The sequence below is a fragment of the Phalacrocorax carbo genome, chromosome Z (genome assembly GCF_963921805.1).
Source record: "Phalacrocorax carbo chromosome Z, bPhaCar2.1, whole genome shotgun sequence".
Taxonomy (NCBI): Eukaryota; Metazoa; Chordata; class Aves; order Suliformes; family Phalacrocoracidae; genus Phalacrocorax; species Phalacrocorax carbo.
The window spans coordinates 28,758,124-28,786,003 of record NC_087548.1 but is presented as its reverse complement, the minus strand read 5'-3'; the positions used below and the strand labels follow the sequence as shown (position 1 = coordinate 28,786,003).

The following is a 27,880-nucleotide window of genomic DNA, read 5'->3' as shown; positions in this document are numbered from 1 at the left end:
CCTCCCACTCAACTGGCAGAGACAAATCAATGCCTTTCTAGAGGTGCACTGAAGAATGAGCTCCCGTCAGAATACATATTTATACTTCTCCATCTTAAAAAGAAGGCTGTAAGTTTGTTTGACCTTTGACTGATACCAGAATTCCCTTCATATGAATGAAGTCTAGAAACAGGTCACATTTATTCAGAATCAAGGTATTAGCTTGCCGCTCTAAAAGCCAAATCCTCAGCCTGGGGATAGAGGCCAATTTCATATTAATAAGGTCCAGAGCACGCTGCTACCAACAGAAGGTGTGCTGCTTTTCTCTTCATGCTCTCAGTTGTCTTTCATCTGCTTGTTCAGGAGCAATGAAACTCTTCAGGAGGTGAACTAACTTGTTGACCCGGTAAAAATTTGTTCTAGGGAAATTATTTGGGGTGGGGGGGAGGCAGGGTAGAGAGTCATTTCCTACAAGTTAAGGAGATCATCCTTTCTGCATTGAGTCCATTAACTTGAAACTGTGTTCAAAGGTACCCAGTAGTAACTTCTACATGGTATAATCCATGCAGCGGCTGAAAAAAGCAACTTCACTCCAGTCCATTTGATCCTAATCCTTTATCTCAGTTTCTGTTATTGTGATAAGGATCTGGTCAACCTCAGTTTTGATTCTAAATGGTTAGTTTTTCAGCCACACTAGTGCTCTGATACTCAGGCAAACACTATCATTGGCATAAGAGGTGAAAATGAGGAGGCCCATATATTCTGGTGGCTGTGAGCTTCCCTTATGTTGAACTGCCTATGTGCCCATAGTCTGACAGACAAGCAGTTCCTATTTTTGGAGTCAAACCTGCTTTCTATTACTTATTTCCACCATCCTCCTAAATAAAAACAAACTTGAAAAACTAACTTGACTGCTGCAGTACCAGTAGATGAGTCTATCAGCATTGTGCAATATGACCTGCATACTTTTCCCCTTGCAATAAATTCAAATTTCGGAAAGTAACTGACTGTAAAAGGTCAAGACAAGTGTTGGGATTTCAGTCCAATAAGCAAGTCCTTAAGTGCTAAGGTCCTGCATAAAGCTGGCAATAAGGTCTGCAGTTAGTACAATTCCAGGATCTGTTAATCAAAAGAAAATCCATTTCTTCTATTTGAAAAAGCAAGTTGTTTGCAGCATTAGTTAATAATTTCAAAAAACCTCCAAAATAGCAATCCCAGAACGAAGCTCCATATTCACAATTACATGTGGACCACAGCAGAAGGCAACTAATGGCATGAATGGCATGTCTGAACAACTTTTGAGTCTAAGGAGTAAACACATGAACTCACCTATCTAATTCCACTCTCAACTATCATCATGAGAGCAAGAACCTAGAGTAATTTCTACATTACTGGAATATGCCACTATGACCACACTGAAATATCCATGATGTCAGACTTATTTTCTGAAGGATAAGTGAATATATTGAAACTCTTCAGTAAAAATTCTCATGCCCCAATCTTGTTTGTCAATGCACTTTGATATGTCAATAATAAAACTAGTTGAAGTAAAAAATGGTAATAGTGAACCTTAACATTTAGTATTTTCATGTCATTACAAACAAATATTGAAGACAAATAAAACCTTTGATTTAAAAGCAAGAAACTCTTCAATATGAAGCAAAGACCATGTCCAGCCCACAAAAACCAGGTGTTACTCTACTCTTATTATGATCAGAAATGCAAAATTTTCAAGTTTTAGGCATTTTTAAAGCTACTGAATTAAATCCAACAGTTTCACAAGATTTGGGCCTCTGCACAAGTGATATGCAAGCAAGCAGAATGTAAAAGGACGATTTAGTACAGCAATAGAGAACTCCTTTGTTTGTCTCAACGTACTAGTTTAAAGCAAGCAGTGATTTATGTAACAAAAAACCCAGGTTCTAGAGAAGAGGATGAAATACAGCGAAGATATGCAACCCCCACTCTACACATTAATACAGTACCTGGGCGCTGAATCTGTGAACATCATCAGAGGCACTGACTAGATCAATGGAAGACATGGAGGAAGAGCGACTATAGGGCTACCAGAGACAGACAAAGAAAAAACCAAGTAATCAGAACAAAGGCACAACAGAGCATTCAGTACCAACTTGCAAGCACAAGATAATGAAGAAAAGGAAAACAAAAGCACCATAAGCAGCAAGCACAGCAGTGAATGCTGATTTCATGCACCTATTATGTATTATGTTCCCAGTGTAGCCCTGAGAGGGAGCATAGTGTTTCCAGTAACACTAAAACAAAAAGTCAACTGATCCTGATATAAAAGACTGGATTTTTTTTTTAAGTTAAATAAATTCAATGAATTTTGGTGAAGGTGTCTTGAAAACACTGAAGTTAGAAAATTGGGATTTTTTTCTTTATTATCTGACAAGCTTGATGTAAGTCAAGAGGATTCTAAATAGATATTCAAATCAGTATTTTTTGAGCCAAGACAGAAAACAATCCTTCACCAATTCCAGCCACTTAATTTGAAAATGAGTAAACCATTGAAAGTTACTAGAAACACCTAAAAAAATCTTGCCTACCCATACAAAATATTATCTAGAAATATGATAGGTCAGCCCATTATTCAGAGGAGATAAGAAATATCTTACCTTTTGGACAAATCGGTGAGTCCCCACAGCAGAATATGCATCTCCAGAAGGTAAGGAGGTTGGCCAGTGTAATCTGACCTTTTCACTTTGAGACTGCAACAAAATAGGTTTAATTATTAGTAGTCAGCTGCTATTGGGTGGACTATGAACCAGAGTGAGTCATCCTCAATCTATACAGTGGCTACAACAACTAATGCTATCCATGACAGGCATGAAGCTGTCATCATGCTGGAATTCTCAGTAAGTGAATGGGCCTCAAGAATGAATTTGTCTACACTTCAAAGTGTACTTCTGAGTTAAGGAAAATGGATCGGCACCATTAAGGATCCATGTAGCAGTACAACACTCACTGAAAACTTTTACTCTCCACTAAGCAATCCCAACACAGGTAAACTCTGTTGGGTACTATGTGTCCACTAGGAAGTCTTCTAATTCTTAACTAAGTCACTGTATTCACTATTATTCATAATCCTAAACATTAAGACAAAGGATGTACCACACTGTTATTCCCTCTCATTTTATATACTCATATGCTATGTATGTGTCTCATCCCTTTTTGATCCTCATCACTGAAGAAATGAGTCAGAGAAGTAGCGCAACCCTACAGAATTTTTAAATAAAAAAAAAAACACCAAAAGAACTACATCTTCCCTATTTCACATACTGCTAGAGTCAAAAGAAACTTCAGTGCAATAGTTAGGTTTTGAGAAACAGCTGCAGCGTTTGATATTCTTATTTGCACAGGGCATCAGTTACATACAAAGATAAGTTTTATACAGGACACTTATCAGGAACAAGAAACTAGAGACATTCAATTAGCTTGACACTTACACTATCCTTTTCTATGTAAACTATGAAGTCACTTTCTCAAAATCAGTGTTAAGCGACAATATTTAACTAATAAGTGAATTCCCCTTGTCATTGTCAGAATAAAACATCTAGAGCTTCAAGAGATGCACCCCATCACTGATTTAAGTCAAAGAAGTCTCACATGAAATGCCCATCATTAAGGCATTTTTTCAAAGATCAATACCTGTTCTTCCATTTTATCCTGTCTATCAAGAGCAGCTTCAACAGCATCAAAGAATTCTTCTTCATTAATCAGACTATTAGGACCCTCCTAGAACATAAACAAAACTAGTTCAAAATTTGAGACACCTTTAATTCCACTTAACATTAGAAATACATATTTATATATTATGCATACAAATGATAGAAGCAAATTTCTTCTATAGACCTAAAATATTTTCACCAATATTCTTAAATTACAATTCCCCTGAAAACCCTACTTGTTAAAGGAAGTTACTGCCTCTAACTACAAATTAGGGATAGTTGTATACGGAATAAAAATCCCAGGAAACTGAGTAACCATGCCAATATACTGTGACATCAGATTTAGGTTTTAATTAACATGTATCTTCTCTTAAAAATGTTTACAGTGTGTCAGTAAAGTACACATTGACATAATTGTGTAGTTAGACTCCTTGCAAGTATTCCAGAGCCTTAGGGCAGATTTCAGATATGTGCTCAAAATGTAACAAAAAAATTCTAGGGATCTGTATTGAAAGTCATTGGAAAGAACAGTTTGACACTGAACAACAGGTAGAGTTGAGTTAACTATTAAAAACTTGAGTCTACTATGTAAAATGGTGGTTTCAGAAAATTAGTTTTACCACTTTTACGGTATTGTAAAACGTGCTGGTCCAGCAAATTTCAAAGAACTACTTTACAACAGGGATATCTGGGAGAAGCAGTTGGCTTCATAACCAGGTAAACAGTGTCCAACTTCCTACCCATCATCATCATTTACACGGTATGCCTCAGTTACAGAGGACCTCCGCGACTATCTTTTAAATATCTCAGCATATTAGCATTATTTCTCAGGCTATGATTTGTAAGTAGAAACGTGTTTGATCAATGTATGTGGAAGAGTCAAGTTCTTAAAAATTATGCAAACTGCATTATAGGTGCATTAACATACATTACTCATCACAAGGTGATTTAGGCATCTTGGAATTTGACTAAATCTCTGAGGAGGAAGCTGCTGAAATACACAATTTAACAGATGAAAGGAACCTAAAAATCACTGAATTTGTCAACACAAGTTCAAGTGGCAGTGACAAGTTAAAAATCAATTCATGCTCAACCTCACATTCTAGGACAGCCTCTGCAGTCACGGTTTTCATATTTACTTTACATATTTATATAGCTAAACCATTTAAAAAGGAAGTACAAAACTCTTGCCTATAAGCAGTATCAAGTGTACAAGAAGAGTGATCAAAAATCAGTGGAAATATCTGCAAGAAAAATGCTTTCGACAAAAGCAGAACAAGGAAGCCTGAGGTGAAGACAGACTTCCATTCTCAAAAAATTAAGGACTGAGATGCTTCATCCAGTTTCAGTTTCCAAGGTAGAAAAATAAAAGTGGCATGAACACACTTGCACAAGCCAAACACTAACTTATATGTCCCTTTCCACCTCTGAGAAACGAACCAGTCTAAGTCATAGCTTTTTCAAACATTTCAGAAGCAGCATTGGTACCTCGTAGTCTGGTCCTCCAAAGTGGGACTTCTTCTTCAGTTCTGTCACAGCATTTTTGTATGCTTCTTCAATTCTTCTCCTTTTCTCTATCTCCTGTAAAATTACATGATGCAGTGAGAATTTATTGCCTGGTAAGTCGACATGCCAATAAATGGAATGACCAGTGTAGTTTTTTTCCCTAGTAACAATTGGAAAGCTGCTGATTTTCTCAATTTATTTGCATGCATGCATTATATGGGCCCATGTACATGCGTATATAATACAAAGCTCAGTCAGCTAGCTAACTTGAGGATACCTCCTTTAAGTCACATGGAAGAAATCAGATCAGCAAGCAAAAACTGGTATCTAGTTCAAGCATAGCTCTTCATGGCCCACTGAGGCTCAGACATTTTCTCACTGACAGTTTATATAAAGCTCCTTGACACAGATGCTTCGGCAGTGACAACAAAGGGTTAAAAGTAAGACTGGTAAAAAGCTAACTTACTGAATGTGGTGAGATACTAATGAGTCACAGCATGTAAGTCTGTATCTATTATTAGCTGGCATAGGATCAACGTGAATCATTTTGTGAACTCCATGCAGAGACTACCAACTCAACATCATTTTATGTAACAGATGTGTGACTGTACTAGATACACTATGTCATTGTGTATTTTGAATTAAAAAAGTAGTAATGCCAGAATTAGATGAAGTCTAATATTTCCTCTGCAAATTCTACATATTGCCAGACATTCTCAGTGAAAAAGCTATAAACACGTCTGAAATTCTTGCAGAATTCAGCTTTAATAGGCAAGATGTTTCTCCGTCCCCTTTCAGAATCACTTCAGGTAGAAGAAAGTTAAATCTTACAGGTGACAGCCAGATCGTGCACCACTACTTGCAGATATAATTATTCAGCAACCCAATTTGAACTTTAAAGATTGAGTGAAAAGCCCTTATATACTGAGAGGCTGAATTTACCAGCTGGAAATTTGGTGGTAACTTTCACTCTGGAACACATTTTCTAGTTTCTGAAGAAATACTTGAAAAGTTAAGGAACAGTAAAGGAAAGGAAAACTAGTATAAGTTTTGCACAGGAAAATTCCTAGGAAAAAAAGCAGCACTTAAATGAAGACAGTATTGTCTTTAGCTGCGATTGTAGGTTTTTTCCTTCTGAAACTACTACAAAGAGGCAATAACTGCTAATACTGCTGTTTAATAAAATTTTCCACATTTAACTTTTTTGAAAGTAACTGGAGAATCCTGTAAAGCATGACATAAGTCACTGAAAGCACAGATGTTTTACTAGAACACTTGGAATGAAAAAACCCAACCCAAAACTGAAAACCAAAACCCCACCAAAATATAACTCCTCCTCCTGCTCGCCCCAAATCCCCACACTTTCTGTACTTCAATCTGCAAATTAGTGATAATTCACATGTGTCAAAAGACAGCTTTACAACTCCAAATCTGCCAGCTTCTCTTGGCAACAACATTAAATCAGGCAGAAATGGGGAAACTGTTTGCACAGCAGAAAAATTACCGGTGTATTGAAACTCTAAAATTTAATGAAACATTTAAGTTACGATTGTCAAAGGTGAACAAAATAGCTACCTAAACATGTTAGTCTTAAGGTAAAATTAAAGGTTCAGAAGATTAAGTTTCCTCATTAATAACAACTCATAAGACCAAAGGAAATAAGAACAGAGAAATGTTGCTGTAGTCCAGACAACAAGAAAAGCATCATCACAGGATTTTGTTGCAAGTAAAACAGTGGGCCTAATACTAGAGATTAAATCCTTTCCTTGCTTATCCATTTTAAGAAAAGCCTATTCTAAAACACACTGAAGAGGCTCATACTGAAAAATATACTGCACTGGGAAAAATAAAAAGTCAAGCTCAAGATCCTGAAGATTTTACTTTCGAGCTAAGAGGAAAAGGTTGAAAATAAGGCTGCAGTTACAATTGCCTTTAGATAACTTTACATGCTTTTTTGCATTATGTTTATTCTGGCCACATGACTTTTGGTAACAAAAAGAAAACTACATACATAATTCTAAAATTAGTCATTAAGTGCATTATTTTAGCAGTCTCCTTAAAAATTAAGAAATGTTTTTATAATAATGTCTTGTTTTCAAAGGTTTAGAAATAGTTTACAACCTTCAGAATGTAACTTAAACCCCTTCATTTTATTAAAAAAAAGCAGAGGGTTATAGAGAAAGATACTCACTTTGTAACACTGTACGTATCTCTAGTAAAACTCTAGTCACCTCAAGATTCAACAAATTCTGCTGAACTGACCTTGAGCTTTTTAATATGAAAAAATTTTTAGGACAGCTATAATTTTGAAACACACTGGCTTCAAGTTCAGCAGACATACATCTGTTTTGCATCTTTAGACTAACCTAGCCCTCACCAAGAGGGAGGCTGTACCGAGGTACCAGTACTCTTACTAATCACCTTTGTCTGCTGCTGTTAAGTAAAAGGAGTTCTGAAGCTAGTGGAGTGAGGAGGCTGAAAAGGAGAGTGAGCTGGATTACAGTGGTACTCATCCTAGTTGTAAAACACAGATTTTTAGCCACTGACAGATCTTATCCTTCCTGTAACAAACCTGCGCAGGGCAGAGCCAGCGGTGTGCATCTGCTGACATGCAAAGGGAAAACTTGATGCTGCCCCTTTCAACTCTGCTAGATGGTCTTTTTACAGGCACTAGACAGACCTAAGAGCTCTAAAACCCTCCCAACTAGAACATAAACACAAACAGCTTGCTAAGTTCACGTAATTTTCCCCTCTACTCTCTCTTAGAGAAGGTATTCTGAACTTTATAATCTCACAATATTTACTTCCTTTTTAGAGCAGTTTACACATCTAGGCAAGAAAACCAAAAGTAGAAAGATCAACGCCATTTTCCTCCCACACCTATTTATCAGATGACAGAGCAATGTTTTTTGCTCAGGCCCACAGTTCTAGAAGATTATCTTATAATGCCATGTTTAACTGCTGAAACAAGATAAAAGAAAACCAAAAAGCAGCTCTACAGCTGAAGTGGAAAGTGTTAGCAGAGGTCTGAACAGAGTCAACTGCGGTCTTTAAGGGTGTAGGTGTCAAGGTGTTGGTCATGGGGGACTGCAGGGGTGGTGTCTGTGGGAAGAAGCCAGAAGCTGCCCTGTGTCAGACAGCAGTGGTTCTAGCCAGCTCCGAAACAGATCCACTGCAGGACACACCTGAGCCCATCCACCATGTGTGTGGCACCTCTCTGAAAAGATATTTAATAGAAAAAAACACCTTAGGCTGAGAGGAAGGGGGAACAAGAAGTGAGAAACAGAGGAGGTGCCAAGGCTGGAAAAAAGGAGGAGTAGCTCCAGGGCAGAGAACATATCCACACTGCAGCCCATGGAAGACCCCAAGCCAGAGCAGAGGGACATTCCCTGAAAGAACCATGTCCCATGGAGGACCCACACTTCAGCAGATTTTTCCCAGAGGACTTCCACCTGTGGAGAGGACCTGTGCTGGAGCAGGGAAAAAGCGGGAGGATAAAGGAGTAACAGAGATGAAGTGTTTTGGACTGACTGCAACCCCCATTCCTCAACCTCTTCTGCTTGGGGCTAGCAAGCAGCAGGGAGATGGCCCTGCAGTGAAGGAGTGCAACTGAGCTTGGGAAATGAGGGAAGCAAGCTGTTTTAGTGTTTGTCTTTGTTTCCCATTAACTGGATCTATTTTAAATTAGCAAAAAATTGATTTTCCCCAAGTCAAGAACACTCTGCCATGACAAAAACCAGTAATCCATCTCCCTGTCTTTCTCGAGTCATGAACTTTCTCATCCTATTTTTCCCCCTAGTTCTGCTGGATGGGTGGTGGGCAGCTGAGTGGGCAGTTGGCTGTTAGCCAAGGCTTGCCTCACCACAATTTTGTATTATTTAATTAAATAAAAAAATAACCTCTTCCAAAAGGCTAGTAATTAGAGGAATACAAATAAGAAGTGTTTTATTAGAATTAAAGTACTTTACCGTGAGTGTGCTGTAAACACCAGAAAACTTAATTGTCATATGTGACTTTAAAAAAACTGCAGGTCTACCAAAGCAGAACAACTTACCCTCCAAGTTTTTATAAGCTTCTGCTATTTTAATTTCTGGGAAAACTAGTCCAAATAAGCTTGTGACCCTCTTAAAATGTATTTACTCATGCTGTATGAGGTATCAGTTGCATGAGACCTAAAGTGAAATTTAGGTTTGAATGTTAATCACTTATAGCTAAAAACAAGTGCTTTAAATTAGTCCATGGACAAAGAAAAAAGTAACAACTAACTAAACAAGTTCAAGTTTGGTATTAACATATTATTCTGTGTTAACATATACTAACCTAGGGGCAAAAAATTCACATCATCCATGCTCTAAGTAAAGTCTGATCAACATGAGTGAACTGTGTTTGCTCAGCCTGGAGAAGAGAAGGCTTTTGTGGGGAGACCTGACAGTAGCCTTCCAATGCCTCCAAGAAAGTCCAACAAACTGAGTCAGACTCTTCACATCAGTCTATAGTAGAAAGATGAAAAACAATAGGCAGATATGGGATTAAGAGTTACTCCAACTGGATATAAGGCAAAACTTTTTCACTATAACAGCTGAACAGCAGAATAGGCTGCCCAGAAAAGCTGTGCAGTCTCCAGCTTTGGAGACTTGAAACCAGACTTGACAGAGCCCTGAGCAACCTGGTCTGATCTCAAACTGTCCTTCCTTTAAGCAGGAGGTAGGAGGGAGAGATCTTGAAGTCTCTAGTCCAACCTGAATTACACTATAATTCTATGAACAAACTTTAAGTCTTACATCCACTGTAATTCTTCCAAGTACTTAGATGAAGCAGTAACAAATCAAGCATTGACAGAAGTTGCAATACAGTTAGACAGTGCCAGGCCTTTGACATGCAAAGACAATGCAGAGGACAGGGGCAAGGACTTAAACATGGATGTATTTTGTCTAAATGTGTTCACTCTTTGAATTGTATGCCACTAAAACATATGGAATAACATCTAAAGTGTGATATACACCATATGGAAACATGTTGAATGAAAAACAAGAGACAATAGCTAGAGGACTGCACAAGACACCAGCCAGTGATGGCAGGATTCTAGAAATCAAAGCCTGAAGTACAACCTAGCTATGCCTCCAGCACACCTCATTAGAGAAGATGCTGCTCCTTTCAAGTTGCTATAGTGGTTGAGTAGGCTTAGCATGAACTATCACTGCCATTAGAACAACAGATAATATAATACCACACAAGTAAAAATTTAAGTGATTAGTGTAAAATATGACTTAATCTCTTCCATCTCCTAAAGGAAAGTGAAATTATTGTATCTTAGAGGCATTCAAAGTTAGAACCGGTTGCTCTCCTCAGTATGGTCACAATCTCTTATCACAGTTAAAACATTTCAGAGATTTGCACATTATTTTTGCAAGGATGGATAATTAGCCTCTCAGAAGGCTGTGAGCAATACACTTATTACTATGGAATACTGTTAGGTTCTTTATAGATAAAAATATATAGGAACACTATCTGAACAAGGGCTGGGAAAAGAAAGACTATGATGAATAATGTTATTATATCAAGTCAGGATGACGCTTTAACATTTTATAGGACTAATAATGAAAACACCTAAAATAAATGCTGTACATAAAAATAAAAGCAATACCTGGAATAAAAAAGTTCACATGTCATTTGAAATTTCAACTTCAAGCTAAAGAGACTTTTTTCAAGAAAAGTAAATGGAAAATGATCTTACCTTATCTAGCCTTTTTTGCCAACTTTCTTCACGTTTTACCATGAGTTCAATACAATGAGAGAGTGTAGCAAGGATGCCAGCAGTAGTTGCCTTGAAAGTTATAGCTTCTCCTTTGAAGTCTATGCCATTAATTCCTTTGGGTGTCACATGCGGAAACACTAAAATCAAACATGAATCATTCACTGCTGGCTGCCTTTAACTCAAACAAGCATTTTACATGTATGCTTATTTACAACTGTTTGAAGAAAACAGACTGGCTAGAAAGTTAACTAAAAAAATAAAAGCGCTAATGGTGTTCAGCTATCCACAGGATAAAGAAAGATTCAAAAAGAGGAATACATCCCCTCAGCTTCATCTTGCTATACTGTATTTCAAGCCTGCTGGTAATGCTGTATTACTCTGCATTCTGCAAATCATGTGGGTGGGGGGAGTGGTAATACTTTGTAACAATAGCAGTTTGACAGCTTGAAGTGGGGCCTAATTAACACAGAGCAACCTTAAACACATCTGATACAGCACTAAGGAACAATTTCAAAATGCAATCAAACCCAAAATATAACATTCAAGGTTGCTTTAAGCAGGCAAATATTTAAAAACCTCAAAGTAAAAAGGTAAGATATAAAAGTATCAAACATGTTGAGTTATCCAAGTACTGTGGGTTTTGCAGTTCTAACAACTACTTCATGCTGTCAACCAAGCCATCTGTTGCTAAGGCTATTTAAACAAGTCACTTAAAACATGTGACAAAAAAGTACCTCTCATATGTCAAACTCATATGTAGGTTGACATAATAACAAATCAAACACTAAACAGTAATGTCAGAAAATATTAGAAAGCAAAAGTAACACCCATGTTGAAGCTGACTGAGCCCAGCAAATTAAAGTAACTCCTGATACGCCATAGGGCAAGTTAATGACTTATCACCTAGCTGGATATTGCTTCCCTGCCACCCTCCCCTCTGCCCCCAGTCAGTTTGTCAACATGCCACTGTTATTTCAAAAATACAAATAAATATTTGTGTAAGTTTATCCAATATCTGCCCACAAGGGCAAAGCAGAGCTTTCAAGCAGTTCAGTTCTTGGAAGGAATAGAAATGCAGTTGCTGTTCTCTAATGGTAAAGCACAGTATATCTACACTTTGTGAACAGAAAGCAATCATCACACAGCCTTAAGCAATGGTTTAAGTCTCTAGAGGCTTTTATATACTCTCCTTTCTGAAGGAATCAAACTATTTTTCAAACAGATGATTACAGACCACACACTACTTCAGATACCTCAATAAGCATACATTCTACAGTAGAATACAGCTTATTTTTTATTTCATGTTAATCAAGAATATTCCCTGAAAGGTAAAGATGATGCGGGCTGGAGAAAAAAAGGAAAGTAAGAGAAAGAAAAATCTGTTTCAGAAACAACAAAGACCAGAGCAGCTCTCCCTCCCCCTAACAGCTGCAGAGAGAACACGGAGGAGGCTGAGACTGAAAGTGGAATAAGCTGGCAAGGAGGCGATGCAGTGAATTCACTGAGAATAATGAAAATTACACAACAGCTTCACCCATAACACTTCATGACTGAAAAATACAGTTTATACTAATAATTTATCCTGTTGGTGTAGACTGTGTCCATGCACAGACTTGCCAGCACAGCTATGATGCTTATAGATGATCTTCCTCTATTATGCAACATGCTAGACTTGCTGAAGAAACTACCACTAGCTGCAATCATTTCAGAAATCTGATAGACTGTAAGAGAGATACAGCAATGCAGCCTCATTTTCTGGAAAAAGCCAGCTTTTGCTCCTGGATATCTTTAGGTCTCAGCTACAGCTCGTTAATACTTCCATACAGTTTCAATTGTCATATTCTAAGTCAGTCTTTAATGACTAGTCCTCAAAGTAGCAGTGATACATGCAGAGCTTGCTGTTTTAAAGTCAGTGCCCATATTTCCTTTCAGCCATTATTAATTCTGGTCAATAACTGTTGCAGAAAGACAAAATCTGTTTCTTCAAAGAGGTGGTCACTTAAGAGATTCTTTACAATGGACGGGAGTATTTTGATTCATTCCTAATCACAGGAGACATTTGTCTTCCGGAACATGTCAGAAGAGGATCTCAAGCCCCATCTCAGTAACAGCTGAGCTTCAGCACATTAGACACATTTGTCAGGAGATTTTCTATTTGGAGAGCCTGAACATGTTTCCTATTCTTTTTCTATGCTTTTTTTTCCATGTCAGCTACAAGACTGAGTGTTCCAAAATGATATCTGGCATCAGGAGATCTATATAATTCAAGGTAAAGGCTAATAGGAAAGTGTTCTTCCCATTGCAACTGCTCTTCTAGCTTGGTGATGAAACTGCATGCAGCCAACTGAAAAAAGCAGCAGGATGATTTTTTTCCTACTTCAATGAACTTCAATTTCAACACCATCCAAGTGGTTCCTTTTAAATTATCCTGTATTTTAAGCATTTTGCTTTATTTCTGATTTGGTTTCTCTTGCCTTTCACTTCATACCATGCTTTAGCCTTCAATAGCTCTTCATCCCTTCTCTCCTACACCTCTACGCCTGTTAGGAAATGTCAGTTTTCCCTTCTTGTTCTTAAGATCCTGTTTAACAGTTTCACAGGTGTCCCAAACATCACCTGTTTGATCAAAACTCTTTCCAGTGAAACAGAAAATAATTTTGAAGAAAGTAGAAAGTTCCTTGATCTTTTACATTTTATGCCACCATAACATCTTATGTCACTGAACTAACACTAAGTGAAAAAGAAATGTTCAGGTGCATGACCCGTTTATTGATACCTACTGTTCTTGATCTTCTGTGGATAGCAGCAGAATCAATACGATTAGTTTTCCTCTAAGAACAACCCCATTATTTCAGCAATACATTGGTGGATATTCTTCCTCCATTCAAAGCACAAAAATCCAGCACAGATGCCACTGTTTTTTACATCAGATTTCTCTCCTTCAGCCTCTGTGCCACTTCCATCTGCATAGTTCCAGTACAAAGACACCACCTGTCTTCAAAGAAGTTCCTTAAGCAGGTTTCACCTGCTCTTCCTATTCTTACATAATTTAAATCCGAATATGCTCATTTTCCTGAGTGGATGGATGGGAACACTTGCTGATCAAGATTCTACATTCCTAGAATATGAAGTCCCAATGGGTAAATAATGCACCAGCCAGACTCTTCCTTGGTGTTTTATACAAATAATCATTGCTTCAGTTACCAGATTTTTAAAATTGAAAGTGACCAGTAAGTTCAAATACCTTCATAGTACTCTTCCTAGCTTTTCAAAGGTCCTACAGAACAGAAAGGAAAAAGCCTCCCTGTCCAGAGTCTTCTCCAGGCTAGTACACAAATCTCTCTAGTCACATTAACCTTCTCCTTGCACCCAGGAAAGGTGTAGAAGGGATCAAATTTCAAAAGACAATGGGAATATGGTCTCTTAAGTCAGTCTTAAATCTAATTATTTGAGCATTAGATTGGTGCACTTGTGGTCTGAACAGTAGGCTCGAACACTCCTTATTATAGTATGGTAAGAGGTTGAACCCATGCTTCTCACTTCCTGCCACACTGACTGCAGAACCGCCCCAGAATAAACAGACAACCACTTCAGATACAGTTAAAAAGGTTGTTCCAGTCCTTCCCAGACTGGACTGGACAGAAAGGTCAAGAAGGGAACTATAATTTTAGAAACCAAAGAATCTTAACAGCTACTCTGAGGCTAAGCTGTAGAAAAGGGTGAAGCTGAAAATTATGTTGTTATCAGTTAGTCTGAATAGTTTTCTGCTCTATACATGGGCATATGGTTATCTCAACCTGAGACATCTACGTCCCCCACTGCACTTATGACTTATGATTCTACTTCAGGGCCAAGACCAATTTTTCATTTTCTAATCAAGCTTTGAAGCACTCAGCTACTAAATATTTAATGGATTTATCTCTTAGAAATCAAAGGCGCAGAAAACCTAAGATGAGATAATTGACAAAAAGTGAATTTAATGGAATCAGGAATCATAACTGGAATTAGAAGTTCTGCAAAAAGTGAGGGCTTGCAGAAATTTTCTGTAGTGATCTATAGTGAGTTTATATACAGGTACCCATAATATATAGCAATTTCTTAGCAAGTAAGTTCCCAAAGGCTTGACACAGACCCTTTTACAAGAGGAATATGGATATCACCTCACATTCCTGTTAAACAGGTTATAAAAAATGAAGTCACCTACTTCGCATTTAAATGTTCTAAGATGACCAGATGTACTAAAAATATTGACTTCCCTAATGACATTCCCTGTATCATACATATATATAATGGATATACTAGAAGAACGTAGATAAGAAATATTCTAAAGGTAAATTAAGCGGAAACTCCTATGTGATCCTACAAAAATTAAGTTTGACAAAGGCATCTTTTTTCAAAACGAATTATGCAGTAAAAATAAATTTTCACTTAGCGTTTTTTAAAGAAGGCTTTTTCACTTCTCGTAGAAGTCCTCAAAAAATGTATACTTTTACATACACAATAGGGTTAGTGGAAATGTGCACTTGCTTACAGCTGAGCATTGCAAACTGGAATAAATCTTTCTTGCTTCTTATCACCAAAGATAAACAAAACTTCAGAGTTACATGCTACCTCTGAAATCACCATCATGATTAATCCTCAGCAGAGCAAACACTTTATATAATTGAAAAAATCTAGTCATATGATGAATTCTGGAAGCATGCTGAAAGCTCCTTCCATTTTCTCTCCTCTTTCCTTGTAAGAGTTTTGGCGGTAGTCTAGAAAGAGCACTTAAATATAGCAAGGAAGGATGCAATACATGGGGATAATAGCCAATTAAAAAGAAAACAGAAGACAGAAAAAGGCTTATTTTGCTCATGTTTTTTCCAGGTTCTTGATGAAAATGTTTGTTTTTAAAAAAACTTTTGGTTGAGCATTTCACTGGGAGATTCGATCAGATTTGGAACTGGAGGTAGTGCAACTTCAAAGTTTTGTGAATCAAGGTCTAAGAAATACCTTAGGACTAACGGAATTGTCAACAACGAGAGTACGTAAAAAGTAAAATATTTCAGTCAAGAAAGAAGAGAAAGTCTAAGAAGGGGACAAATAGATTTTAAATGCATACACAACTGCCAGGCTAGAAGTATCAGAACAGCAAGTCTTGCACAAGTTCTACATGTTTACTACATGGCTGCAGTGAATACAATAACTATATCATTTAAGGTAAGAATAAAAATCAGAATTCTGTTCATGATAACAATGGAAAATACAGTAAAAGTGCTGAAATTATGATGAGTGAGAATCAGTAACAGTGCTGGACTTAACCATTACGTAGCCATAGAACTTTGAAAAACCATGCTGGGACATACCTAACTGGAAAAGCTTTGGGCTCCCCCACACTTCTACAGCAGGTAGCACTTGCAAGAAAAGCTGTGATTACCTGTTACAAACCTCAGTTACCAATATCTGAATGATACAGCTGTTTCAACAGAATTTTGCTGTGAAAATGGCTTTGGACACAGAATAGGAAATTCCAGCTTGACAAGTTTGTATTAATGTTTGAATTAAGAATAACTCAGAATCATGAAAAGCAGCTAATAAATGATAACATGAGTAAGACATTCCTGTCACATACATTTAAATAACTATTCTTGCCATTTTCTGCTTAGTAAAGAGCATAAATGCCTGTCTTGTATCACGCTTATCATCACACCATGAAAAAGTTAAGACACACTTACATTTTTCCTTACTGCTGTTACTGTTATGTAAAAAATCCCCATCGGAACGCATTGTAGGGAAATCATCTTCATCATCTTCTACCACTAAATTTGAAAGAGTGTGTTATGGGAGTGAGAAAGCATTTCCAATTCTTTAGTGTGCAATAAAGAATTAAGAGCATCTTCACAGCTAAGCAGCATTTAAGATTTTTTCCTATAACAAGCCATGAACCCCCCCTTTTTTTTTTACCTGAGACTACTATCAACATTACTGTCAGAAACCATCAGGAGATTTACATTGGCTCAGTGTTGAAGTTTAGCACTTAATTCTACGGTAAGAACATTATTTTGGTGTTACAACTGGATAAGCAGGGAGCCATGATTCAGCAGCTATCTACTCTCTACACTAGAAAGGTTGCAAAGAAAAGGCATTGTACTTATCTACCATTTCCTTACTACTAAATGTTTCAGGCTGCCAGAACAAACTCTGGGGTGAATATAAACACCTCAGGAGACTGCATGGATACAGCAACAAGCTATGCTCTCAGACAAGCAGTTCAGAGATATCTACACATCCATACCTGAGTCTACAAGGCCCTCAAGTATGCACTCAGTGCTCTAGTTCCAGCCAATACATCTCAAGAGCACTCATTATGGCAGCAACTTTGCCTTTTTAAAAGAATGTATTGCTTCTATCAAAACTAATATCCAATTGGTTTTTCAAAATTAAAGGTAAGAAACAGTGATAAATTAACTTGAACGAATCTTATGAGGGTAAACAATTATTGTTCTATAACATCAAATGCTTAAAAGAATATTTGTTTTGTACAGCTGACAGCTACATCTTAAAAATATTAAGGTAAGCAGATTTTTATGGGAATCCAACCTCTGAAGTAAAAGTAGTTAACACTGTTTATGCAGAAATATCTATGATTGATCCCTATACTAAAGAGTAAATTTAAGATACATATTTTATGTATATGTTAACAAACGCTATAGTAACTGTTTCAAGGGATGTTACTGTGTAAAAAGCTAAATTCTATGGAGATAAGAGTTTTCAATTAGACTTTTACCTTTATCCCTCTGGAGTTCATCTTTGGACACTGCATCTGCACAGGCATCAAAGTATTTCTGTAAAGTATCAACTTGTCTACACAAGATGTCTCTAAAGGTTTCCATTTCTGCAAGCTTCTCACGTAAGCTATGGCCCTTCTGAAAATACAAGAGGAAAAAGTCTGAAATGCTTCTACATACTCAGCAATAGTTCACTGCGTAAACAAAAAAAATTGGATTTCTGCAGCTAAGAAAACAAATTCAGGTATACTAAGGACATTTTAGTTATCAGCAGCTACGAAATACTGTTAATGTCAGAAGACTGAGTCCAGAGGAGGGTAACGAAGATGATACAAGGGCTGGAGCACCTCTGCTATAAGGACAGGGAAGAGAAGGCTTTGGGGACACCTTATAGCAGCCTTCCAGTACCTGAATGGGGCCTACAAGAAAGCTGGAGAGGGACTTATTGCAAGCGTATGTAGCAATAGGACATGGGGTAATGGCTTTAAACTGAAAGAGGGTAGGTTTACATTAGATTTAAGGTAGAACTTTACTATGAAGTTGGTGAGGACTGGCTCAGGTTGCCCAGAGAAGGTGTGGACATCCCAAGCCTGGAAGTGTTCAAGGCCAGATTGGATGGGTCTTTGAGCAACCTGATCTAGTGGAAGGGGTCCCTGCCCATGGCAGGGGGTTTGGAACTAGATAATCTTTAAGGTCTCTTCCAACCCAAACCATTCTATGATTGTAAGAAACTAACAAGTGTTCCTTACTCAGTTTGTCCACTGGTCTTAATTTTTCCTCTTGACTGCACTTGCTACTTTAGAGCATTCAACAAAAACTTATTAAAAATGCAATCTTGCATGCTACCAACTTTATACCTATTTGCCCGAAAACAGTCAGCTCTAGTTTAAGATCTTTGTTCCAACCTTTACCTCACTTTGTGTTGCTCCTATTCTGCTCTCCCAGAAGTAAACCCACCCAAGTTCATGTTAATATTTCTGTGCATAAGACAAGGAAAGCCATCATTTGTTAATATTCATCAAAGGTATTAAGTCACAGAATCAACATTTCTTTTCAGAGGCACAGATATTCAGAGGATTAAACTTGGAATGGGTAATAAATGCTCCCACAGGTTTGATTTTCTTGCCATTGGAAGATGACACCACAATTTAAAATGGACAACTGCACAGAGGCATGAGACAGCTTTCTGTGTGATCTGTTCATCATCATATGATGAATTACTACACTTACAGTAAACCAAATATTTTGTATTTTTTCCTGTAATTGTGGGAATGAGTCTTCACAAAAGTTTTCTTACCATAACAAGAAATACCATAAAAGGTATTCCTTGCATGTTTTATTTATGCACAAATACTATGAAAACTTTATACACTTACCTTGAATGAAGAGGTGGATGTTGCAGAGTATCCACTTGCTCCAGAAACAAGAGACACCATGGAGCCATGGCGTCGTAGACTTGACTCTGATCCATAGCCTGATTCAGTCTAAGAAAACAAACCACACACAAAACTAGAGTGCTGAGGCTTTCAATAAAAAAAATCATGAAAGGAAGATTAATGTTATTTCCTCTGAAAGCAGTCCACTTGTTACTTGTCAGGAAGCAGCAGGGGCTTAATAACTCAAATTGTGCCTGCCTATTTATGATGTTGATGCAGCATCTGAAAAATTACTATTAATCTACTTGTTATCAAAATGATCTGTAAAAAAATTAGTTACTTACAACCTATTATGTGCTTCCAAAAGAAACAGGCACCATATGCTTAAGGGTTCAAAATAGGCACAGTGTTTTGGTTTATGTAACCCATATCAAAAATTGTCACATAGCATTCAAAAACCTGCAGTACTCTACTATAACCAGGGGATTAACATCATTTAGTTTGAAGACAATCAGCCTTAGTCAATCCTTCCAGTAATTCAAATAGTGCCATTTTATTTTTAAAAGCAACAAAAAAACAATTACTGCTATCTCAAGTTTTGTTTTTTCCTTGTCCTAATCTTCTTTAGCAAAATTCTTCACACTCAACTGAAATTATTTTTTACAAAGAAACAAGAATTCTACGTAAAGCAAGGTAAGATACTAAAAGTAAGATGGAGAATTACAGAAGACAATAATAGTAACTAATCAAATAATGAAAAAAGAAAAAACTCTTGATTAAAATAACATAAAAAGGATCTAAAAATATCAAGTTTGACAAATTTCCTCACAAATCAAACAGAAGCAGATACTGAGGAAATGGAAGAAAAACATTACCCTAAATGTTTATGTAAATGGGGTGTGCATGACAAAGGAGAAAAGAAACCTGAAAAAGAATGTAAGAAATTAATAGATGATTCAGAGTAATACTTGAAATACTGTTCATAGATGAGGTTGATCAAGTAGACAGTGACAACATGGTGAAGGACTTTTGCAGAAATAAGAGATTCTGCAGTAGCTTAGAAATTCAGAGGGGACAGGGAGAAGGGGAGGCAAACCAAATGATATAGAACAAACAAGAAGCAATGAAGAAATTCTAGTGTTGTACTTAAGTAAAAATTGGAAACTGCATAGGCTTTGGGAAGGCAGGAAAGTACAGATAATTAAGATGCAAATGAACTCAGAGTATTAAAACCAATGAGAAAAGACAATAAGTTGTTTGAAGTGGTGGTTAAAACAGGAGGATTTGGACAACACTGCAATGTGCAGGACAAAGTATGTCTATTTGCGTTACAAAGGAGCAGTGGCAGAGAAACAGTTTTAGAGAAATTAAGGTATACTGAAAAGAAAAATAAGAGTCCCAGAGCTGTCAAAATAATTCCTGAATGAACACAACTGATTGAGATTATCCAGTGAAACCAAGCAAGAAGTACCCAAGACCAAGAGTCAGTTTCTCTCTGGCCTACTTGAAGGACAAGGTAGAAGACAAGAAAGCATTGAGGAAGCAGAAGAGAAACAGAATGAGTATCAAAATTAGAAGTGGAGCTGAAAAATTAACATGACCAAGAAATGCAAGTGTAGTTAGAAAAAAGATACTCTAAAAGTCTTGGTGGAAGAAGGCTAAAGTGATCATCAACTTAAAATAAAAAAGGGCACTTGTAAATTCAAAAGATTTAATAAGGCATATCTTGAGTTCATTGCTTAATTTAACAAAAAAATCAGAAATACTGCAACTTCTCTGAAGTAGCAGAAATAGGAGTTTATGTTTAATGACAGCTTAAAGCAAAGTGATAGAATACAGGACAGTCCTTAAGTCATACTATAAGGATGTATTAATTTAGTAAATGTATAATTTATAGCAGAAATTTAAGCTATTTCATACTGAGCAAGAGTCCTAGGAAAATAGCTACAAGCGAAGTGCTAGAAGATCAATTTTTAAAGAATTAGTCCTACTACTGGTTTTAAAGCTTGACTTTAAAGTATCTATTGGAATAGGCTTTTTGTTAAAACATTTGCTTTGGATATGCAGGGCATTTTAAGCATGTCAGTTCAAGTATTAGGCAGTATACCCAGGCTTTGGTAATGTATTTGGGATGTTGGACCACATTTTGAGTTCCAATGCAATTCAGTGCAAACACTGTACCTTAATTCACTGGGCTGTAATTTTAAGTATAACAGGAACCAAATAATGAAGCTTTGATTGGGTTTTTTGCAAATACTCAAGTAAGGGCTTTTGGCTTTCTTACGGACTTTAAATCCTCCAAAGTCTTGACAAGTGAAAATGAAGTAGGTAAAGGATTAAAAACATATTTAAAAGGACAAGTAAGAGTTTTGGGCAGAGCATTTTATGAGTCACACAACACTGAAGCATGAAACATTTCTTTTAATATTTCCTCTAAATGTAAATCTATAAAAACCTCCACTGTTTTACTGGTAACTTTAGTGTTTAATCATATGCAACAAATATTAAGATTACTCTGAATGTGCTTTTCTACAGTCAGTTTGACAGTGGGGACTCATTCTATTCTCTCTGTAAGTTGTACACACCCGATCTTTCTAAGGTAAAATTTCATTTCAATAGGATATAATTTAATGAATAGATCAACTTTAAAATGTAGCCAAAATATCTATTGCACTGACGTCAGACCATTTTAACTAAGGACAGCAAATGTCTTCTGATTGCTTTCTCCATTAAGTGAGAAAGACACATCAATGTAAAAACCTGAATTTAAGCTTAGGAAGTAAAGTTTCTGAATTTCTGTATATGCAAATTTAATCAAAGACACATCTTAATAGTACTACTCTAGCACTTAACAATAGCTGTAATCTTAAAAGCAGAAAATCTCATACTTATATCCTACATTTGAATTAAATCCTTTTCTTCCAGTGTTATCCATACAATCAATGCTCAGTTAATTTAGTCCACAAAATAAATGCTGAGGGTGAAACAAACAACTTCTTTCCATATCAATGCGTAAGCTTGATTTTTTTTAGGGTACCCTTCCAGCAGTATATTTAGACTGTCTTTTATGCTTGTGATTAATAATTCCATTGGTTTATCCAACTCTTCAGAATTGGATACAGGACAGCATATACAGCTATCAGCTGTATGCAGCTATCAGCCTACAAATGCCACCAATAAAAAAGTGCTACATAAAAAGCATTTGGGCAGTTTTAACTATTTGCACGCAAGGAACAAATTCAGCACATGGAACAGTACACAACATGAATCCAAAGCATGTGCATTTGCAGCTTATATTCACGAAAGTGCCTCTGACAATACTGTTTTTATAGTGAAGGGGGTAAAAAAAGTTATATCAAGAATACATAATCGTCAGAAGAAACAGAAAATAAGTATTCCTATAGTGCCGATGCAGAGAGAAGCCACCCAGCTCACAGCAGGCACATGCAAGCAGCTTAACACAAAGAAAGCATGCATCATGCAAAGCCCCACCATTCTACTACCGCAACATCTAAATGAGAGCAGGTCACTGCCGCATTTATGTCTTGCAAAGCATATCATCATTAACCATTCACTGCAGAAATACTCAATTACATTGAGAAGAGGAATGTCGACACAAGCTTCTTCTGTTTACACATCTAATTTCCCAAGATAAAAATTGAAAATGCAGGTAGAATCCATATGATAGAAGCTAACAGTCTCTGCTTGAAAACAAAATAACTTGCAGAAATTTTATCAATCCATACCATCAAGCACTAATGCTAAATTACCATGCTCAGTATACAGATACAGTTCTTTGAAATTCCATGCATGCATCATAGCTTCAAAGCTAGACTAAAACTGGCATTTGTTAGTACACTGCAACACCTTCAGCTTTCTAAGGCGGTGCACAAAATCCATTAATCCTTTCAAAATGCGTTTTCGTTGTGATAGATGAGATGGAAGAGCCACATGATCCAAAGCTTCATGTGATTCTTTACTGGAGCAGGTACTGGTATTGGCAACAAGGCAGTACGTCAGAAAAGCTGCTTTTGGTGAAATAGCTAAGTGTTTGCAGCATCATATTGCAGACCTCCATTACAGCTCTCACTGATCCGCCTGTTAAGGATTTCCTAAAGTGGGTCAATATTACTCTCAAGCAAAACACAGACTCACAGGAAAGCTCCCCCACTTAAAAAAATCAAATAAAGCAAATTATTCTCCCATGTCTTCATGGAATTATTTTGATTATGTCTCAGTTTAGTGCCCATCAAGCACTTCAGTGTATGTTTGTCCACCAAGGCAGGTATTTTCAGTTAATATTATAAATTATTTATTTTTTTACATAACACAGCAGCAAGCAGCTCCTCCCTTTAAGGCATATGACTCACCCTAGGAGGTGATGAAACAGACATTAGTGACTCTAATCATGTTCTCTGCAGTATCTGTGAAAAATCCTACTAAGACATCCAAGAGACCAAACCACAGTATCTTATGAATAACAGGAACACAGAAGTAAATATGCAAAATGAAAGAGTTGGAATGTATTATGAAAGACTTGGAGACTAAGCAGACAAGCTCTGTAAAACATCTATGTTCTATGGTAATTTTCAGACTTGCTGCATTTGTTTCAACATATACTTGAAGAACTAGCAGGGGCACTGCTAGGATGAGCCAAGGAAGGGCTACCTAGGGATAGCTGCAGACACCACAGGCACTACAGGTAGGGCGGTCTGGGATGCACTTCTGAGGACTGAAGTTAAAGATGCAATTAACATGTGTCTGTAGATCTGATTTTTCGATTGTTCCATAGCAGCTGACAATGGAAATTTAAAGTTTCAAAAATGGGGTAGTTATTAGCAGGAAGCCAGAGACAGGAATTTTACAATCCAGGTCATAAGAGCTGGATGATGATGATTCCCCTGCCTACAGCCCTCCTGAGCAGAGTGCAGGAGACTACTTAGAAAACAAAAAAGCTTCTAACAGGAACTTTCTATGCAACTGCAAAAACAGGTAAAGAAATGTAGAAATATTTTTTCCTCCAACAGTAATAAATGTTATCACCCCATAGTAAATATGCACACTACATGCACAGGAGGAAAAAAGAGGAATTCCAAGTTTAAAAATATGTATAATAAGACAACTGAAAAAATAGAAACTATGGCAATATAGCCCTAAGATTATTCTAACTGCTGTACTCACTTGTCCAATCTAAGCAACAACTCCATATGCTTTTGGTAAGTCACCATGTGTTGCCTGCAGACAATAAGCCTCTAACAGCTGCATGAGCTATAATAGTACACAGTCTAACTAGTCCTGGAACTGCTTTCTAAAGAGAGAGGAAGGGCCAAGAAGTGGTATTAACACAGATCATTGTAGAGAGAATAGAACACAGGTTGATAAGGAGGCAACCAAAAGCAAATGACTGGCCTTTGATAATCTTTATCCACACAGTTCACACCCATGTTTCATTACATGGATGTGTACTGTTTTTCCAATAACTCTTTTAACTATTAATGTACACAGGGAAACTACTCACCAAATATTATTCAATACCTTTAAACACTAGGATTCCCCAAAGGTGAAAAGGGAGAAGCATGCACTCCAAAAGCAGAATGAAGAACAGCCAGGATGCTGAGGAAGACACCCAAGAGCCCACAGAGAAGGTGAGCAACAGAACACCTTTACCATCCCGCTCATCAGGCTTGGGGAGCACCGTGCCAAAGTGTAATTTGCAGAATAAAACTCCTCTCTGAGCAGAAGTACCAAAACCCAAGCTGACAATAACTGCATCTTCTGTATATTGACTTAGCAATAAAACTAAAGCAGCTTGTATCACTGGGCCACAAGGCTATAGCAAGACTGGAAGAGGCCTACATTTGTCCCTCCTGTGAATCTATGCTGTCAGGAGATGGACAAGTAAGAACTGGAGAGCTATGCAAGAACTAGAAATCTCCATTCTGCTACAGACACTGTCAGGAAAAGCAATGATGTTCTGGCCTCAGCCCCCACTGCACTAACCTAAGTGTTCTTACTTGCTTTAATGCTTTGAAAGCTAGCGGGAATAGTAATAGATTTCAAATAATTAGTTCATTCAACTACATCCTGCTTGATCTTGGTTTAAGGATAGTCCTTGCACAACTGTGCCTTTAAAAATAAGAATAGCTCTGAACCTAACTGAAAGCACTTACCATGCCGTTCTTTAATAGTTATACGCAATTACATAATAGTTAAGTTGCATTTCATGGTTATATTAAATATTACATCATCGTTAGGTATAAAATTCAAAAGGCAGCGTTGCCAGGGTCAATGCGCTACTGCTAGCAGGCAGATGAGCCAGGAGGCAGCAGGGAAACCCACTGCAGGAGCCCGTGAGCCGGCCTCGGAGTGCTCCTCCAGGGAGTGCCCACTAGGTGGGGGGAAAGCCCGCGCCACCAGGGATAACCCAGCCCATACCCACAGCCACCAGCACCAACCCACACACCACCCTCACAGTTAACAGACATCTGGGCAATATCTTACTTATCCTTCCAAGTGGCAGGGAAGGAACGATTGCCTCTTACTCCACCTGGTTGGTTTTTAACATCTTCACTACCTTAAAGTATTATATTAATATCACATCTGTGTTGAAGTGGAAAAACACATCCACAATCAATGTTATGCTAAGAATCTTGGGCTAAAGACCATAATCTGATCTTAGAGGAGACACCATGGTTTAACAGCAAAGTTGGTTGGTTTTTATTTTCCACTTACGTGTAAAGTTACTTTTTGCAAATCTGAGACAGTTTTGGTCCTGGAATTGAGAAGCCTACACACTTCACTTATTCAGAAGAAACATTTTTGTATCAGGAAACCCTAGGATTAAAAGGACAGGTGCAGCCAAAGTACTTGCACAGTAAGAAATAACACTATGAAAAGCTTTACAGCAACACAGAATAAATCCATCATCAGGCTTACCAATAAGCAAAAAAGCTATCAAAGCAGATGCTTCTGCAAAAAACAAAGAACATTAAATCTCTTGGTCACATAGTGCCTTTAACAGTTACCTTGTCACTGCTACAAACAAACAGATTTTTTCCCCTCCACTCAATCCTCACACATTGACCTAGCCATCAAAACAGAAATCTCTATTAAACACTCAGCATACCCCAGAATATACAATAGGTAGTAAGCACTGGAGGACAAAGAAAGTTAGAATTGTCAAAGATGGAAAAGTCCATATTATGTCTGTCAGAGGATTTAAGAAAAATTGATTACCCAAAGGAAAACTATGAGAATGCATTCAGTCTGAACTGCAATCTTACAACACTAATTTGGGTAAAGGTGCTGAAATAGAGTTTACTTTCAACATAGTATTTTTTTTGCATCTCACACCCTCACAAATTTAAAACAGTTTACTTTCAAAAGCTATTCCCTATTTTTATTTCCTTCTTGCTGCAGCCCTTTTTTTAATCAGGTCTCAACACCCACTTCCCTCAAAACCAAGGCAGACTCACTGCACCCATTACACAGTTGAGGAAAAAAGTTATGCAAAATGAGGAGCTCTGCAGGACATTGACCTTTTTGTCATGTTCCTGATATAATTTCAGATTCCTGAAGTTGTCCAGTGTTTAAGTTGCATAAGAACAGTCCTTCTATTTGTGTCAAAATTATGTTTGTTTAGAAATGAAGCCCAGTCTGGTTTAAAAGCTCTCTATGCACACAGAATCCTGTCATTAGTAGAGGCTTTATGCCTGTCTCCAACCATACGTCAGTTTGGCAACATAAAGATTCTGGATCTTAAGCTTAGACTAGGCAGATCTAGTTATTTCTAACTAACTAATAATTTTGTCCAAAGGTAATTTATGTTTTTACAAAAGATAAACACACTAAAGAGGAAGTTATCGATTATAAAGTTCTGAAAGGATAACTATATAAACAGCAAACCTACTTTTCTGCATGACAAGCAGAAAAGAGCTTACATGATAAGAAACATTTGCAAGATCTTAAGTCAACCACCTGATACACAATGGATGTACCAACATTTTTAAGAAGTTAAATGAAAACATCAATTGGTTTACAAAGACTAACACTACCTGGTTCTATAATTCTGATGTTAGTATGTTGGTCAAGAACAAGTCTAAAATGATAAAAACAAAATGCTGAAGTGAAATTATCTTAACACTGCAACTGTTCAGACATAAGACCTAGTTACAGACACAAAGGCAGAGACATGCATATAGTGCAGTTCCCAACTTAAGCTTTAGAAGCAAATTTAGATTATGCTACGAGCTCTGTATGATTGAGTTTCAAGTAAAGGGCACATTTGGATATCCAAAAGGATAACATTCCGATCATTTCCAAAAGCTTGTTCATCACCAACTTGCAGCATGAGATTATGTCCTCCCATCACAGGATACCACGATACACTGCATTCTAACAGGTCAGGACTGGGCAAATTAAGTTTTAATACACCCCATATTACTTCTGTGTTAGTTTATTTACGCATAAGCATTTAAAAAAATGCCAGTTCATTTAACCTCACCAAGTCAATATCCTGTGTGACCACTAGAGGGAAACAGCAAAAAGGAAACACACCCATCTAAAGGTTACTATTGGTCAAAGCCCAACAGTAACCCTTATCCTGTTCCTGCTTCGGTCCCTGTGCAGATAAACCTGCTTTCCTTGGCAGACAATAAAAACATAGCAGTTTTACCTTTAGCCTTTATAATTACATTTGAGACACATTGCTAAATGAGGATAAAGTTTTCCACACAGTATGTAAGAAATAACAATGACATCAGTTCCTGAAAGAATGACAGCAAATTATAAGTTTTAATAGAGACT

At 37.2% G+C, this 27,880-nt stretch overlaps 1 protein-coding gene across 2 annotated transcripts in view; it reads right to left on the bottom strand.

Moving 5' to 3' along the window:
• Positions 1-27,880, bottom strand: part of CERT1 (ceramide transporter 1) — a 74,913-nt gene that overhangs the window by 11,154 nt on the left and 35,879 nt on the right. Inside the window, exons 4-11 of one of the 2 annotated variants that reach the window (XM_064438248.1) lie at positions 19,076-19,183; positions 17,699-17,837; positions 16,647-16,730; positions 10,909-11,066; positions 5,157-5,249; positions 3,649-3,735; positions 2,616-2,708; positions 1,965-2,042 (exon numbers count right to left, since the gene is read on the bottom strand). In XM_064438248.1, coding sequence (XP_064294318.1) covers positions 1,965-2,042; positions 2,616-2,708; positions 3,649-3,735; positions 5,157-5,249; positions 10,909-11,066; positions 16,647-16,730; positions 17,699-17,837; positions 19,076-19,183 — 840 coding nt within the window. The remainder of the gene's footprint in view (positions 1-1,964; positions 2,043-2,615; positions 2,709-3,648; positions 3,736-5,156; positions 5,250-10,908; positions 11,067-16,646; positions 16,731-17,698; positions 17,838-19,075; positions 19,184-27,880) is intronic. The other variant, XM_064438249.1, reaches the window with a different exon arrangement.